The following is a 17,088-nucleotide window of genomic DNA, read 5'->3' as shown; positions in this document are numbered from 1 at the left end:
CAAATCTATGGCTAGGATCTCATGCTAGCAAGGGTGCCCAAGGGTCAAGGTTTATAGAAAATGGGATAGAACAAACACATATCACATGGCCTACATCATATGGTGACTAGAGGTGATTTACAAAAGACTATATGGACTAAAGCAAAACCATAACATTCTCTTTGGAGTACTACTCCAGGCAGAGAACCTCAAAAATTGACCAAGTGATGATAAAATAAAGTTCAAAAGACAAAGTGCTCAAAAAGCATAGTCTTTACCTTCTACCACAAAGTTTGATTCTTCATTTGTTGATGGAGTTCTCTCTTTGATTAGATTTGTCATGTTTTTCTTCTTCTCATTGCAAACCTTCTCTGAATGATTGTTCTTGCCACAAAAAGTGTAAGGATGAATCCTATAGCAATCTTTTTCAAGATGATTAGTATTTCCTCAATGCTTGCATGCCTTGTCCTTGCTCTTTGATGAAATTGGTAAGTCAGTTTATGCAGGCTCTAAGGAAATCACATTTGGATGCAGCTAGACACATACTGAGTTTTCACCATCAGATATGCTTTGCATGGCCGATCACGCATTATACACCATTTTTTCCCTAGTCATATGCACATTCGTAAAAAAACACGCCCTTAGGTGTGTTATCTGACCAAGTACTTATCGGATGGGTGTGTCTCTTTTATAACTTTTCAATACCACCTAGGTTGAGGCGTAGGAAAAGTGTTGTGCCCATCGGATATCCTTTGCATGGTCGATCGAGCATTAAATACTATTTTTGCTCTAGCGTCATGCACATCCGAAAAAAACACATTGCTAGGTATCTTATCTAATCAAGAACTTATGGGACGAGCATGCCACTTTGCATGTAAGTCAATTCCACCTATTTTAAGGTGTGTCCAAAGTATTGTGTCCATCGAATATACTTTGCATTGTTGATCAAGCATAAAACACCGTTTTTGCCTTAGTGTCATGCACAACCATAAAAAAACACGGTCCTAGGTGTGTTAATCAAACAAGTACTTATCGAATGGGGGCTCCACTTTGCACGCAAGTCAAATTCAACTAGGTTGAGATGTGTGCAAAGTATTATCACCATCGGATATGCTCTGCATGGTCGATTACACATTATACAACATTTTTCCGGTAGTGATATGCACATCCGCAAAAAAATACGCCCTTAGTATGTTATCTAACCCAGTACTTATCGGATGGGTGTGTCCTCGGGGGGGTCACTATGTATAAACCCTCTATATCACGTGCGTTCAAGGCCTATATTTAAAATCCCTTATCTGTAAAAGATTTTGTTAATAAAATGTACCCCTTTTCTATACAAATCTGTAAATTTTTCCCAAAACTATTTTAAATAGTCCCTTATGTATATTTATTTCTGTAAATTTTAGAAATAAAAAATATCCTTCTGTTGAACTCACGTGATAGGGTTACATATGATGAGTGACCCCCCCGAGGGTGTGTCTCTTTGATAAAATTTCAATACCACCCAGGTTAAGGCATAGGAAAATTATTATACCCATCGGATATGCTTTGCATGGTCGATCGAGCATTAAATACCATTTTTGCCTTAGTGTCATGCACATCCGTAAAAAACACGCTGCTAGGTGTATTATCCGATCAAGTACTTGTGCGATGGGAATGCCACTTTGCATGTAATTCAATTCTACCTAGTTGAATGTGTGTGCAAAGTATTGTGCCCATCGAATATGCTTTGCATTGTGGATCAAGCATAAAACACCGTTTTTGCCTTAGTGTCATGCACAACCATATAAAAGCATGGTCCTAGGTGTGTTATTCAAACAAGTACTTATCGGATGGGGCCTCCACTTTGCAAGCAAGTCCGCTTCAACTAGGTTGAGGTGCGTGCAAAGTATTGTCACCATCGGATATGCTTTGCATGACCGATCACGCATTATACACCGTTTTTCTCCTAGTGATATGCACATCGACAAAAAAACACGCCCTTAGGTGTGTTATCCGACGAAGTACTTATCGAATGGGTGTGCCTCTTTGAGAACATTTCAATACCAACTAGGTTGAGGCGTAGGAAAAGTGTTGTGACCATCAAATATGCTTTGCATGGTCGATCGAGCATTAAATACCATTTTTGCCTTAGTGTCATGCACATCCGTAAAAAATCACGCTGCTAGGTATGTTATCCGATCAAGCACTTATGGGATGGGTGTGCCACTTTGCATGTAAGTCAATTCCACCTATTTGAAGGTGTGTGCAAAGTATTGTGCCCATTTAATATGATTTACATTGTCGATCAAGCATAAAATACCGTTTTTGCCTTAGTGTCATGCACAACCATGAAAAAACACGGTCGTAGGTATGTTAATCAAATAAGTACTTATCGGATGGGGGCTCCAGTTTTCACACAAGTCCGTTTCCACTAGGTTGAGATGCGTACAAAGTATTGTCACCATCGGATATGCTCTGCAAGGTCGATTATACATTATACAACGTTTTTCCCGTAGTGATATGCACATCCGCAAAAAAACACGCCCTTAGGTATGTTATCTGACCAAGTACTTATCGGATGGGTGTGCCTCTTTAAGAACATTTCAATACCACCTAGGTTAAGGCATAGGAAAAGTATTGTGCCCATCGGATATGCTTTGCATGGTCGATCGAGCATTAAATACCATTTTTGCCTTAGTGTCATGCACATCCGTAAAAAGACACGCTGCTAGGTGTGTTATCCGATCAAGTACTTTAGGAATGCTACTTTTCTTGTAAGTTAATTCCACCTAGTTGAAGGTGTGTGCAAGGTATTGTGCCCATCGGATATGCTTTGCATTGTCGATCAAGCATAAAACACCGTTTTTGCCTTAGTGTCATGCACAACCATATAAAAACACGGCCCTAGGAGTGTTATTCAAACAAGTACTCATCGGAAGGGGGCTCCACTTTGCACCCAAGTCCCTTTCAACTACATTGAGGTGCGTGCAAAGTATTGTCACCATCGAATATGCTTTGCATGGCCGATCACGCATTATACACCGTTTTTTCCCTAGTGATATGCACATCCACAAAAAAACACGCCCTTAGGTGTGTTATCTGACCAAGTACTTATCGGATGGGTATGCCTCTTTGAGAACATTTCAATACCACCTACGTTGAGGCATAGGAAAAGTGTTGTGTCCATCGGATATCCTTTGCATGGTCGATCGAGCATTAAATACTATTTTTGCTCTAGTGTCATGCACATCCGTAAAAAAACACGCTGCAAGGTATGCTATCCGATCAATCACTTATGGGATGGGTGTGCCACTTTGCATGTAAGCTAGTTGAAGGTGTGTGCAAAGTATTGTGCCCATCGGATAAGCTTTACATTGTCAATCAAGCATAAAACACCGTTCTTGGCTTAGTGTCATGCACAACCATGAAAAAACACGGTTCTAAGTATGTTAATCAAACAAGTACTTATCGGATGGGGACTCCAGTTTGCACGCAAGTCCGTTTGACCTAGGTTGAGATGCGTGCAAAGTATTTTCACCATCGGATATGCTCTGCATGATTGATTACGCATTATACAATGTTTTTCCCGTAGTGATATGCACATCCGTAAAAAAACATGCCCTTAGGTATGTTATCTGACCAAGTACTTATCGGATCGGTGTGCCTCTTTGAGAACATTTCAATACCACTTAGGTTAAGGTGTAGGAAAAGTATTGTGCCCATCGGATATGCTTTGCATGGTCGATCGAGCATTAAATACCATTTTTGACCCTCGGGTGGGTCAATCATCATATGTAACCCTATCACGTGAGTTCAACAGAAGGATATTTTTAATATCTAAAATTTACAAAAAATAATTTACATAAGGGAGTTTTTAAAGTTCTTTTGGAAAAAAATTACAGATTTGTATAGAAAAAGGGTACATTTTATCAATCGAAAAATTACAGATAAGGGATTTTACAAATAGGCCTTAAACGCACGTGATGTAGAGGGTTTATACATAGTGACCCCCCCGAGTTTTGACCTAGTGTCATGCACATCCGTAAAAAAACACGCTGCTAGGTATGTTATCCGATCAAGTACTTATGCGATGGGAATGCCACTTTGCATGTAAGTCAATTTCACCTATTTGAAGGTGTATGCAAAGTATTGTGCCCATCAGATATGCTTTGTATTGTCGATCAAGCATAAAACACCGTTTTTGCCTTATGTCATGCACAACCATATAAAAACACGGCCGTAGGTGTGTTATTGAAACAAGTACTTATCGGATGGGGGCTTCACTTTGCACGCAAGTCTGTTTCAACTACGTTGAGGTGCGTGCAAAGTATTGTCACCATCGGATATGCTTTTCATGGTCGATCACGCATTATACACCATTGTTTCCCTAGTGATATGCACATCCGTAAAAAAACACGCCCTTAGGTGTGTTATGTGACCAAGTACTGATCGGATGGGTGTGCTTCTTTGAGAACATTTCAATACCACCTAGGTTGAGGTGTAGGAAAAGTGTTGCGCCCATCGGATATTCTTTGCATGGTCGATCGAGCATTAAATACTATTTTTGCTCTAGAGTCATGCACATCCGTAAAAAAACATGCTACTAGGTATGTTATTCGATCAAGCACTTATGGGATGGGAGTGCCACTTTGCATGTAAGTCAATTCCACCTAGTTGAAGGTGTGTGCAAAGTATTGTGCCCATCGGATATGCTTTGCAATGTTGATCAAGCATAAAACACCGTTTTTGCCTTAGTGTCAAGCACATTTGTAAAAAAACACGGTCCTAGGTGTGTTATCGGATCAAGTACTTATCTAACCGAAACGGTACTTTTCATGCAACTCAATAACACCTAGGTTGAGGTGGGTGCAAATTATTGTGCCCATCAGATATACTTTGCATGGTATATCACGTATTAAACTCTATTTGTGCCTCAACGTCATGCACAACCATTAAAAAACACGCTTTTAGGTGTGTTATCTGACCAACTGCTTATCATATGGGTGTACCACTTTGCATGCAATGTAATACCATAATTTTTGAGACTCATGCAAAGTATTGTGCCCATCAGATATGCTTTGCATTGTTGAACAAGCACTAAACACTGTTTTGGCCTTTGTGTCATGCACAACCGTAAAAAACGCGGTCCTAGATGTGTTATTCGACTAAGTACTTATGGGATGGGCACACCACTTTGCATGTAAGTCAATAATACCTAGGTTGAGATGTGTGCAAAGTATTGTGATGATCGGATATGCGTTGCATTGTTGATTAAGCATAAAACAACGTTTTTACCTTAGTGTCATGGACAACAACCAATAAAAAACATGGTCCTAGGTGTGATATTCTAAAAAGTACTTGTCAGATGGGGGAGCCACTTTGCAAGAAAGTCAATTTCAACTAGGTAGATGTGCGTGCACAGTATTGTGTCTATCGGTTATGCTTTGCATGGGGGATCATACATTATACACCATTTCCCCCCTAGTGTTATGCACATCTGTCAAAGAACACACACTCTTAGGTGTATTATCATACCAAGTACTTATTGAATGGGCGTTCCACTTTGCATGGAATACCATACCACCGCTTTTAAGACACGTGCAAAGTATTATGCCCATCGGATATGCTTTACATGGTAGATTGAGTATTAAATACCGTTTTTGCCTTGGTGTCATGTACAACCGTCAAAAAACACGATCCTAGGTGTATTTTTCAAACAAGTACTTATCAGATGGGGATGCCACTTTGCACACAAGTCAATACTACCTAGGTTGAGGAATGTGTAAAGTCTTGTGTCCATTGGATATGCTTTGCATAGTCGATCGCACATTATACACCATTTTTTTCCTAGTGTTATGCACAATCGTCATAAAATACGTTTGGAGGTGTGTTATCCGAACAAGTACTTATGGGATGGGTGCACCACTTTATATGCAAGTCAATACGACCTAGGTTGAGGCGTGTACAAAGTTTTGTGCCCATCGGAGAAATGTAGATGCGACAATATTAGAATATTCTCGGTATGTGTATATGTGTGTGTGTGTGGCAAACAATTTTGATACAACAAAGTAAACATCTAGTGCACAAATTATGCACTTCATACCTTGAGTATTGTGTCAAAATAAAAGCTGAAATAAGCTTGTTAATGAGGATAAATATGCCCTTGAATAAAAGCACAGTTGTTGTATGACCACAATAGGATCGCTTTGACACCTGTGATTTTGCCCACATGTAAGTTTACAAATAGTATAAAAAATCATATAATAATATATTAATAGTTTGCAAATGTGTATAGCAAGTGAGTAATGGGAAGTGGAAGTGGGAGTGAGGAGGGAGGAGTGGAATGGGAGAGGGAAGTAATAGGGGTGTATGATAATAAGTATAAAAAATAGTATAATAATATATTAATAGTTTTCAAATGGCAAGTGAGTAATGGGAAGTGGAAGTGAGAGTGGGGAGGGAAGAATGGAATGGGAGAGGGGGAGGTAATAGAGGAGTAGGATAATAAGGGAGCGAACGAGTTAAATTTTCGTACAGGATATTGCGGTGGCTAGAAGCTGTATTAAAAAAAATGGTGAAGATGAGGAAAGCCAAGAGAGAAAAGAAGAGTTGTTGAATGCTTACAAGTCGACGGAAGATTCGAAACAAGTTATGAGGACAGTTTGTGAGGAGATTTGCGATGCTAGCCCTGGTTACGCATGGCCTGTAAGTTTAAAGTCTGCTTGTTTTCATGAAGCCAATGCCATAGTAGGCACTTTCGAGGACATATCCTCTCTCTAATGACTTAATAGTCAAGTGATGTAAATTTAATTCCATATAAATTTAAAGTAATTGTGAAATTTAATTCCATAGACTTATGTGTTTTCTAAAGTAACTGTAATAGACAACAAATGAAACTACAGTTCCACAAAGACTTTTTAGTTCTCTAATGTAAAGTTATAATAGACAAGAGAGACAAAGATGATATCTTCTAGGCTGAGCTAATGAAAGGTGTTTTTTAACACCATATGGCTTTGAGTTATATGATCTACTTCTTGTACAAATGTGTCATGCTTTTTTTTAAATGTACTCTAGTTTTTTAAATGTACTCTAGTTTTTGTTCTAATTTGATTTTTTAAAATCTTACTTTTTGTCTCTTTTAACAACATGAAGTCCTCTTTTTTTAATGTACTTTAGTTTTAATAACATGTCACGTCATTTTTTTTAATTTGATTTTTTAAAATCTTACTTTTTGACTCAAAGTTTTGTTTTATAAGAGCCTCTTTTTTTAAAATGCTTTATCCAAAATTATCTCACAAAACGAATTTGGATAGTGCACTAGTCTAAAATTAATGAAATAGGTGTTCCATTCTTAAAGTGTTCTTTCTCTCCTCCTCTTGTAAAGCACTAATGATGCCCTCCAGTGGGGGTTGGGGAAGATTCTTGAAAGTAGTCACAACATAATCATAGTCTTGAGGCATACTTTTCAAGAGTACAGTCATAGCATCATCTTCAATAACTGGAGAGTTGATTGAGGCCAATTGTGTCATAAGACTCCTCAAAGTATGAACATGAGTTGCAACATTGTCTCCATCCATCTTAAGTTCAAAGAACTTAATTTTCAAATTCAATTTAGAAGTATGAGAGCTAGCACCACATAACACATCTACGTTATGCCAGGCCTCAAAAGGGGATTCCAAATCTGAAATATGATGCTTATAATCATCACCCAAACCTAATGCAACTATTGCATAAGCTTTCTCTATCCTTTTAGCATCTACAAGTGTAGTTGAAGAAGAGTCACTTGCCTTCCCTTTACCTTTGGTTGTGGTGGATTCACCTTCTTGAGATGATTGATTCCCTGACTTGACCAAGTCCCATAAATTCTCTTTTATAAGCACAAATTTGATTTTCATTTGCCAAGTGTGAAAACCTTGGCCATTGAACTTGTATATCTTAAAGGTAGCCATGAGAGGGTCTTACCTTTATCAGGCAGTGTCTACTCTCTTACAAAATGACTAATCTTACTGAACAAAGAAAGCTTCCTCACCTTATAAATGTAGATTGTTAGAGAGAAACTCAGAAAAGCCTAGTTGTTTAGCATAAGTATACCGAGTTGGCTTCTCCCAAAGCTTCTTAGCCGAGGTCTTCTTTACCTTGTACTTTGTCCTTCTTGTAGTCTTGTTCAAGTGCTTAGCATTGGAAGAGCATTGAGAACTTGGCATTTTGACAAGATATCAATGTCAACTGAACTTCAAACTGAAAGAACATTCTTTAAACTATAGTTTAGCACCACTTCATACCTCAAGCATCAAATTTACTTTAGCATCAAACTTCAAGAACTAAAAAAAATGCTTGCAAAAAAACAGATCAACCTTGGAGGCTTGATATCTCACTCCACATAACTTCAAATTTAGGGCTTTGTGAGCTAGAATGAAGTCCCTATATGAGAGAATAAGCACAGCAGGGGAGGGGCGAAAAATTGTGTCACGTTGCTTGTGAGAGTCACACCAATGCCAACTGGTTTTTGTTCAATTTCTCCTTAATGAATGAGCTGCTGCCAAAATTAACTTGGCAAATACTCAATGCCAAGCGATGTTTTGCACATCTGTTGTTTTTCTGTGCATGCGCAGAGGAGGATTTCATTGTCCTCTTCCCTCTTTGCTGTGTACACAGATGATGATTTCATCCTCATCTTCCCTTGCGAGCATCCAATTTTTGCACCAACCGTGCAACATCTATTGTGGATTGATGGACAAATTTCTGTATGCATCGTCCATCAAGATCTTGCAGATTTGTATGCCGTTCTACGTTGCACTGCACATCATACATTCACGCTGCACTCATGCAGATTGCACTAAAGGAACGCAGAGCAAGTGTCTGGCTTTATCCAATGCTCTGCTTTTGTGGACGTTGAACATTCACTTTGCAGCTCACCGCTTTTGGAAGTTCAGGTACTTTATGCAGAATGCAAATACAAACGCGAAAAGTATTACCATGCCCACGTGGACACCGGCTACTGCGCCCAAAAAGTCATGGCGGAAACCAAAATATTCTCGGAGATACTCTGTTACCGTCTCCTTCCCTGTCCCAGGTACGTCAATACTTATGCTATCGAGATCCCCTAATTGAGAAGTGATTATACCATATAATGTCCATGAAACAGGGTTACCCCAATAGTACCATCTCCACCAAATAGGAATTCTCTGAAATGCCAACAAGCATTGTTGAAAACACACTCCGGGGACAACTCCAGACTAAATATGAGAAGGCATCAGAGAAAAGGATTGAACTTACAGGCCGCGGGATCATGAAGCCTGAGAAGAGATTCCAAAGACTGTAGAAAGCTGATGAAATGATAACAGCGAATGAAATATTTGGCGTGATTGCGACAATCATCATGCCATAGAAGGTAAAGTACACGAATGAACAGAACATAAAGAAGAGGAACCAAAAAAACTTGACCGCTGTCCATTGGAAGTTCATCATGGAGTAAACTATCAATCCATAGACAAAAGTCTGCACTAAGTTGTAGGGGATCTCAACAACCACCTGCATGAGGTTTTTGAGAAAGGCATTTCAAATCTCTGGATGTGAAAGAGTTAAACATCGATACTCCAAAGGTCGAGAGAGAGTGAACATGACCATGCCAACAAACTGATGATACTATGGCTGTCTGACAACATTACAAAGCTAGAGGTAGCGCACCTGTCCAAAAGCGTAAGCGAGTGGAGAATACATTCCAGCTGCCTTCTCACGATAGAAGACAGTTCTTTCAACATCTACAACTGGCTGAATTGTGTTTGCATTGGTCACTCCAAGAAACAATGTAGCCGCATACATTGCACCCATGACATTGGCTATATCTTGCTGTTGAGTTCTGAGTACACAAAGCACAGCAGGCTACTAAGAAAGTATCTCAAACAGGCAAAGTGCATCCTAGTTTCTGCCACAGGTTCTTGCAACAGCTCGACCATACTTGAACATAAGGCAAGCCTACTTACGTTTTGGAACCAAGGTCCCAGAAGACTGTTCCAAACAAAATTGCGATCATGGTTGTGAAGAAAAGCCGCACAGCATTGTATTCTGGATTGCGCCAATATGACCAGTGTTGCTTCCAAAGACAGGCAATACACTGCACTACAAAGCTCTGAGAGTACTTGGTTGGAAAGTACATGTCCTTCGATCCTGGGGCTGGTGCACTCAATTGCTTAATAAGTTCTCTGTTGTGTCTGTAACAGAGTAAAAGCGAGCTCAATCTTAGATTCAGAGGTATTGCTTTCTTCTTCTAGACTTAATATAATGTCTTTACAGTGGCATGGTCACATACGCATCTAATAGGGAAGGCACTTACTGGAAGAGAGGTGAGTCTTTGTATATCTGAGCAAAATCAACGCCAAGGTGAGCCTCAGCTGCTGGTGAGCTAATGTCCAACATCCATGTTGCTGGATTGTAACCTTCCTTAATCTTGGGAACACCAGGTATTGCCTGTCGAGGTAGTAAGATTACGGTCAGCACTGGATTTTGCACGACACTGGACAGATGCTCATAGAAAAATACTGTTCAAGATCTAAATATTTCTTACCTCAAAGTATTCGACAAGTTTGTGAGAGTGGTGGCCGAGAGGCCCAGTGTAAATTACTTGCCCTCCACGCTTCATTAAGAGCAACTGCAAGCAAGATCACAGCCACTTACGTTAGGATAAACTCCACAAGAGATCAAGACCCATTTGGAAGAACTTGAGACCTTAAACTCTGCTTAACACTTCACGTGATCAATCTCATGTTCCCAAAATTCCAATCCAATCCTTTATGTGTGAGCCAAATCTACACTCCAATGACCATGTATTCAGAGACAATGGATTATGTGTGTTACAAATTTAGTCCCCACCTAGCAAGCTATGCACTGTGAAGAACTCAATTATGCAATCATGTTCATATACCTCATCAAATGCTTCAAATATATCAATGTTAGGCTGGTGAATTGTGCAGACCACAGTACGCCCAGTATCCACGGTGTTACGAACAGTTCGCATGACAATTGCAGCAGCCCGTGCATCCAATCCAGAAGTTGGCTCATCCATGAAAATGATGGAGGGATTTGCAACAAGCTCCACAGCAATAGTCAACCTTTTGCGCTGTTCGGTTGAGAGACCATTAACCCCAGGAAGGCCAACAATAGCATCCCGAATCGGATTGAGCTCTACGAGCTCCATAACCTCATCAACAAACATCTGCAGAATATAATAAAAATTTAAATAAAAACTCTTTATGCTTATGATACCAAATATACAGTATGTATTTGGCTGTACATTTTTCTCACGCTTTCAAATGTGATTCTTACCATTCGCTTGTGTTCATCCACTTCTTTGGCAAGTCGAAGCCATGCAGAATATATAAGAGATTCCTTGACAGTGACATTCGGTGAATGAATATCATTTTGTTCACAGTACCCTGCAATACGAGCAAAAGTTTCCTGATTCTTGGGATACCCTGATATGGTTATATTACCCTCAATGTACCCCCCTGTTTTCCGTCCAGCCAACACATCCATCAAAGTTGTTTTTCCAGCACCACTGACGCCAACCAAAGCTGTCAAAACGCCTGGTCTGAAGGAGCCACTCACACCCCGCAGTAGTTGTAGCCTCGGCTCGGGTACTCCTTGCTGACTCATTTCCTATAGTGTAGCACAAAGTCAGCTTTATAAATGCCATGCTCAAGACTCGTGAAAATCAGTTTTACTAATAAAATTGATACACAAAAACTTACAGAAGGCATATCAACATAGTAGTTAATGTCATCGAAAGCAATGGCCAATGGCTGAAAAGGTAAAACCATGCCCCTATTTACAACTTCCACAGCTTCTTCATTGACAGCCTGTACACGCTCAGAACCTGAACTAGACAAATGGCTCGATCTTTTTCTCTGTAAGTCAATGCCTGTCAAATCGGCCAGACAATCTAAGATAAGAGAATTCACCTACTTATAGATGAATGAAAAGAAAGATCTAAATAAGGCTGACAGAAGGGCAAGGACAAGGTGGTCCAGACCTTCTGTAAGCACTTTTGCATGGCTTGAGAAAGACTGCCTCTTTGATCTCGACTGTGATAGATGCAATGAATCACCAGTCTGATTTAAATGTGTCTCTTCAAGAGCCTCCTCTGAAATAATGGCTTGTGGTCGGCCAATAGCTGCAGCATTAGATACAGGTCACAGAAACTTAGACTCTGTTTGGACACAACTGCTGGAGTAATTAATAAAAATGCTTCAGCTCTGGGAGCAAGAAACACACAGTAGCATGTATATTAAAATGTTTTGTCCCTTTCTGTACTGTGCCCTCAAGATTGAATAAAGGAATAGAAGTAGAGTCTCACGATTCAAATATGCCAATGCGATGGTGTACAAGACATTGAAGAGCACCATAAATCCAATCAGAGCTCCAATACTGAGCCAGTACCAATAATCCTCAGTAAAAATTCCACGCTCCTTCAGTACAGCTTTGCCGATAGTTTGTGCAACTGTAGTATCATTATAAGGCTGAACAAAGATAGGCTGGTCATCAGTTTGGAAGACCGTCACTACTTTTCCATATCCTAATGCAAAAAAAAAAAATGCAAGAACAAGTAACCAAGTTTCATCAAGCTGCCTATAGTTTAAAAAAGGAAATTCTCACACACCAAGTTCCAGCGAGGTGCTAAAAATTCGTTCACAGCCAGTGCGTTCTGTCCATACATCATGGGTGAGATCCAGTATCCCCAAATCCACCATTTGTGTATGTTTTCTGTAACACATTAAAGTTCTGAACTATTAGTTTTCTTCTAGGTGACAACAATTCAGTCTGGTTTGAAAATAGAAAAACTCTTAGGCTCAACTAAAGCAAGGCTTGCATACCTCTCGATATAACAAATCCTCCTAGGACAAAGACGAGCATTAGTGCAAAGGAACCAAATGTATTCGCCATAACCATGCTTCTTCCAACAGCACCAAGGAAGCGGAAGAGTGCATAAGCCATTTGAGAGATCATAAATAAGAGCAAGAACTGACGAAAAAACCTGAAATGCAGAGAAACAAGCTAGTGACCATTTTGACCACAGGTAATACATGAATCCACAGAAAAGTACAAGCCTTATAATCAGAAAAGTGTGTAGAAGTTCTTGCAGACCTGCCGGCTTCAGGAGTGAATCCAATGGTATAATACGTGAGACAAATCCAGATTCCTGATTCCAATATGGATAAAGGTATTCTAGTGATGAAAGTTGGAATGGATACAGCCCACGCAGGGTAGAACATTTGATCCCTTTGCTTGTAGAACACAGGAAGGCGACCAACCGCCATCGAAAGCTCAGCAAATCCATTGAACATTACGTTTACCAGGCCAAAGAAAAGGGCACCCAAGTATAAACTTCCATCTGTGATGTTGTCTGGATGTAGTTTTGTTCGAAAAAATACAGTCATTGTAATCAAAGATACCACCGATATCTGAAACATGATGGAACAATCATATCAGATAATATCTCTAAGTGGTTCAATTGCTATCTAAATAATAGAAAGCGTTATCTAGAAAGGGTCCCTCGTACATATTATTTATCTTTCCGTATTGAACTGCTACAATCTTCCCATATTGAACAGGTAAGAGTATACCTGAACAGTCTTGAAGATATAAAGGAAATTGTTCCGCTTCATGAGCAGCAACTCCCTCCAAAAGCAAGCCTTGAATAAGTTCCACTTGTCAAGTCCATATTTCTTCATTGAAAGAGATGCCGGATGACTGAGTGTTTTATCAAACGGTATTGCCAGATCTTCTTGAATGCGCTCACCCACATGGAAAGAGGAGAAACCTTCTCTGAACTCTTTTACGGAGACGAATCGGTATGGCTGGTTACGGTTGGCCCAATATTGTTCTTGATCCTTCCTTGAAGTAACCTACATACGAGGGGAACATCGAGAGTCATCTAAATGATCAAGTTCAAACCATTAAATTTGCTACTATTCTACACAATACGGGAGTCTATATGCTCTCTGAATTGTCTACTTCTGATCACAATAGAAAAAAACTTAATTACCTCCTGCAAAAAATCTGCCACACTTTTTCTCTCAGGACACTTGAAACCCATGGCCTCAAAGAAGTCAAGAATCACATCTCTAGGTCCTTGATAAACAATGTGGCCTTCAGAAAGTAAAATAACGTCATCAAATAGGTCAAATGTTTCTGGAGCAGGCTGCAGAAGTGAAACAACCACCGTCCCATCCAGCAGATGCACAGATTGGCGCAAGCATTTCACAATCTGATAGGTTGTTGAGCTGTCCAGTCCAGTTGATATTTCATCCATAAACAAGGCCCTGGCAGGTCCCACTAGCATCTCGCCTAAATGGAAAATAGAGAATAGTGGCCTTATGGGGGATGGAGATTTAAAGAATCCAGCATGTTCATTCAATATGTTGAATGCAAAAAAGGATAACGATTATACTAGCTTCAGGATCTACTTCTCCAAATTCTTTTCTGAGATTCCATAATCAAAATGTTGACTTTCTGATGAGGTGTTTAGATTCGCTTACCAGTTGTCACCCTTTTCTTCTGCCCTCCAGAAATCCCTCGCAGCATCTCATTACCAACCAAAGTATCCGCACATATGTCAAGGCCCAAAATCTGTGACATGGAATAGGTAATCATATGATCGCAAGGATGTGAATTTTGAGGAAATCCAGAAGCATGGAAAAGGTCCTTATTTACAATTCTGATTGTTTGAGTTGGTGCCAAACACGTATGAAGCCTACATAGTACAAACCATACCTTCATCACATAGTCTGTGACAATACTGGTCTCCAGCCCTTCCATGGAAACTGCCTATAAAAATCAACATCTCAACGTGTCAGGAGCTTAGAGTTCAAATGCCTGACTATGAGAACCTAATAATCCAAATCAGAAACTTGATTGTACCTTCATCAAGATGTCAAGATCAGGATCTGGTTTTATTCCAGCTTCTTTTTCTCTTCTTGAAAGCTCCACTAGCATTTCTGCCATAGAAGACAGTTGTTTAAGGAAAGATTAATGACAGTTTCTATCGCTTGCATGCTTAAATTGTGATGACAGCACTGGCGACAAGAGTCCACCAACACGACAGCAAAGAAATACTTACCGTATCTTGTCCCCACACCCTGGCAACGACCAGAAAAGTCAAGTGTTTCACGGACAGTCATTTCACCGGTTTGTCTATCTTCCTGACTGATGTAAGCTGATGTTCTTTGAGGGACAAATTCAGAAAATGCATGCCCATTGTAGGTTACCTGCCCTGAAACCTGAAATGAAATTCCCATGTAAACATCTGGAGCTATAGAACTCAGAAAATGCTTTAAGATGGAGCATTCCATTCCAGCGTTTTGAAAAGTATGCATCTGAAAATCACAAAAAGCTATTTGTACTAACCCGGAGTTCAGGGTCAAGCTTTCCTGCAAGAGCCAGCAGGAAAGTTGTTTTTCCAGAACCTGGAGGCCCTAGGAGCAGCGTCATTCTGCTCCAAAAGTAGAATAGGTTATTCAAAAGCAGCCTGCCTTCAATAACAGGAAGCTGGCTCTCTTTCATTGTTGAATGTGATTTTTTGCCACCAAGCTAGTAAAGGAAGTAGTCTTGAACGTACCTGGAAGGCTTCAGAATCCCACTGACGTCATTGAGAATGGTTAATTTTCGTTTCCTTGTCGGTATGAGGTGAATTTGGCCAAGGAGCCCCTAACGGAAAGTGAAATAGAACGCTGGCAGTCAGCAAAGCAGTATGAAAAAAAAGTAGCTCTGTATGACTGTCGATACACTGTACATTGATTTGCTTTGGGGGGTCAACTAATTCTATAGTATTCATGTCGAAATTTGAAAAGAGTGGTAGCAGATCGTGCAAGAAAGCATATACCTCTATCATGTTCACGGTATAATTGAATAGTGTTGGGAGGGCTCTACTCCCAACGTACGCATCTGCTTCAACAGATAGGTGTTCGAATCGAACTTCTATTTTTGGAAGAGAGATACCGACCCTGCGTTAAATGAGAGTTTTGCTCGGTTAGTTTCAGCAGGACTGACGAACAGTAAGTAGAAGAAGTTCGTGATCATTTAGTCATGAATAAAATTAAGCCTTCCGTTTCGTCAAGGCCACACATCACGGACCGACAGCGTCTTCATCGTTGAAGGAAAATACTTCGTAGATGTTAAGGGTGCTTTGAACACGCAGGGCATCCAGCGTCGACGCAAGTTTAAAATCTAGAGCATAGCAGGAATCATAGGGGCATTACATCTTGTCCACTCCAGACAATGCAAGTAAGGTATAGGAAATCCAGCTTACAGGTCGATTCTATTCCTGAGATTGGTAAGTAGACGCTCATTGTCTTCATCTGCGACGCGCAAGACCTTATCGAGTAGCTGAAGTCTCTCGGCATGCCCGAGCTTCGTTACGTCCACCTCCGCATGAATCACCTCCCCGGTGTCTGAGACATTCTTGAGGATGCCTGTTCGCAGGCGGTCATAGGAGGGGAGCTTTTGGATGGCAGCCCATTTGAGGGCCTCTTCGTCGTCGTCGACGAGCTGGCGGCGGAAGCGGGAGGAGGTGGAATCGGGGTCGAAGAGGCGGCGGCTGGCGGCGCGGAGGGAACCAGAGAAATCGTCATGGGAGGGGACTGCAGTCATGGGTACTGTCGAAGGCGAGGGATGAGGAAGAGAGAAAGAAAGAGCGATAGAAGAAGAGGGAGGGAGGAGGAGGAGGTGGTGAGGAGGAGCATGTAAGAAGCAAAGAGCAACTGTCTATATTTATGTAGACAGAGAGTTGTACAGACAAACAACTGATGTTTCAGCTATGGCGGATCTGTGTACAGACAGTTGTACAGACAAACAACTGATGTTTCAGCTGAAGTCTGTGGACGATGATGACGTCACTCGTGACGTCACCCAGATGCTGAAAGATCACTTGCAACCACACCCATTCCAAACGAAATTTTTTTAAAGGAAGATTAAAGATCCATGAGCATTTTGTCCCAACGAAGCCCACTAGTAAACTCACCATTCCTTTCTTTATTGCACTTTCTAGATGCATGATTATTCCTTTTTCAAAAAGTGTTCTCAAACTTTTCTAACATGTGTTTTTTCTCAAACTTCTCAGATGTTGCTATT

At 40.4% G+C, this 17,088-nt stretch overlaps 1 protein-coding gene across 17 annotated transcripts; it reads right to left on the bottom strand.

The window, feature by feature from the left end:
* Window positions 1-8,503: 8,503 nt before the first annotated feature.
* On the bottom strand, window positions 8,504-16,608 carry LOC147883166 (ABC transporter G family member 39-like). Of its 17 annotated transcripts, XM_087399632.1 has the most exons (25): window positions 16,268-16,608; window positions 15,842-15,962; window positions 15,578-15,666; window positions 15,367-15,451; window positions 15,080-15,239; window positions 14,881-14,957; window positions 14,734-14,787; window positions 14,499-14,589; window positions 14,006-14,307; window positions 13,584-13,865; window positions 13,105-13,421; window positions 12,834-12,994; window positions 12,620-12,723; window positions 12,317-12,479; window positions 12,099-12,133; window positions 12,028-12,044; window positions 11,712-11,865; window positions 11,287-11,619; window positions 10,886-11,176; window positions 10,529-10,612; window positions 10,298-10,431; window positions 9,948-10,175; window positions 9,652-9,823; window positions 9,241-9,495; window positions 8,504-9,149 (listed from the first exon to the last, which is right to left on the bottom strand). In XM_087399632.1, exons 1-25 carry the CDS (start codon window positions 16,606-16,608, stop codon window positions 8,877-8,879), a joined length of 4,323 nt encoding a protein of 1,440 aa, XP_087255758.1. In that variant the 3' UTR covers window positions 8,504-8,876. The 17 variants fall into 17 exon arrangements, with proteins under 17 accessions (XP_087255758.1, XP_087255749.1, XP_087255757.1 ...); XM_087399623.1 differs by having other exon boundaries at window positions 11,712-11,881; window positions 11,993-12,133; XM_087399631.1 differs by having other exon boundaries at window positions 11,712-11,803; window positions 11,993-12,133.
* Window positions 16,609-17,088: the final 480 nt, after the last annotated feature.

This window comes from Dipteris shenzhenensis, chromosome 28, assembly GCF_047967505.1.
Source record: "Dipteris shenzhenensis isolate YYH24624 ecotype China chromosome 28, Dip_SZ_1.0, whole genome shotgun sequence".
In the NCBI taxonomy this organism is placed as follows: domain Eukaryota; kingdom Viridiplantae; phylum Streptophyta; class Polypodiopsida; order Gleicheniales; family Dipteridaceae; genus Dipteris; species Dipteris shenzhenensis.
Note: the sequence above shows the minus strand (reverse complement) of the source record. Positions and strands in the feature narration are given on the sequence as shown.

Excerpts from the sequence above, each read along its gene's own strand:
- LOC147883166 (XM_087399623.1), bottom strand. The coding sequence starts at position 16,608 with ATGACTGCAGTCCCCTCCCATGACGATTTCTCTGGTTCCCTCCGCGCC. Across the intron at positions 15,240-15,366 it reads AGCTTGACCCTGAACTCCGG|GTTTCAGGGCAGGTAACCTA; the intron begins GTTAGTACAAAT and ends ATTTCATTTCAG. Across the intron at positions 12,480-12,619 it reads TAGCACCTCGCTGGAACTTG|CCTTATAATGATACTACAGT; the intron begins GTGTGTGAGAAT and ends ATCTTTGTTCAG.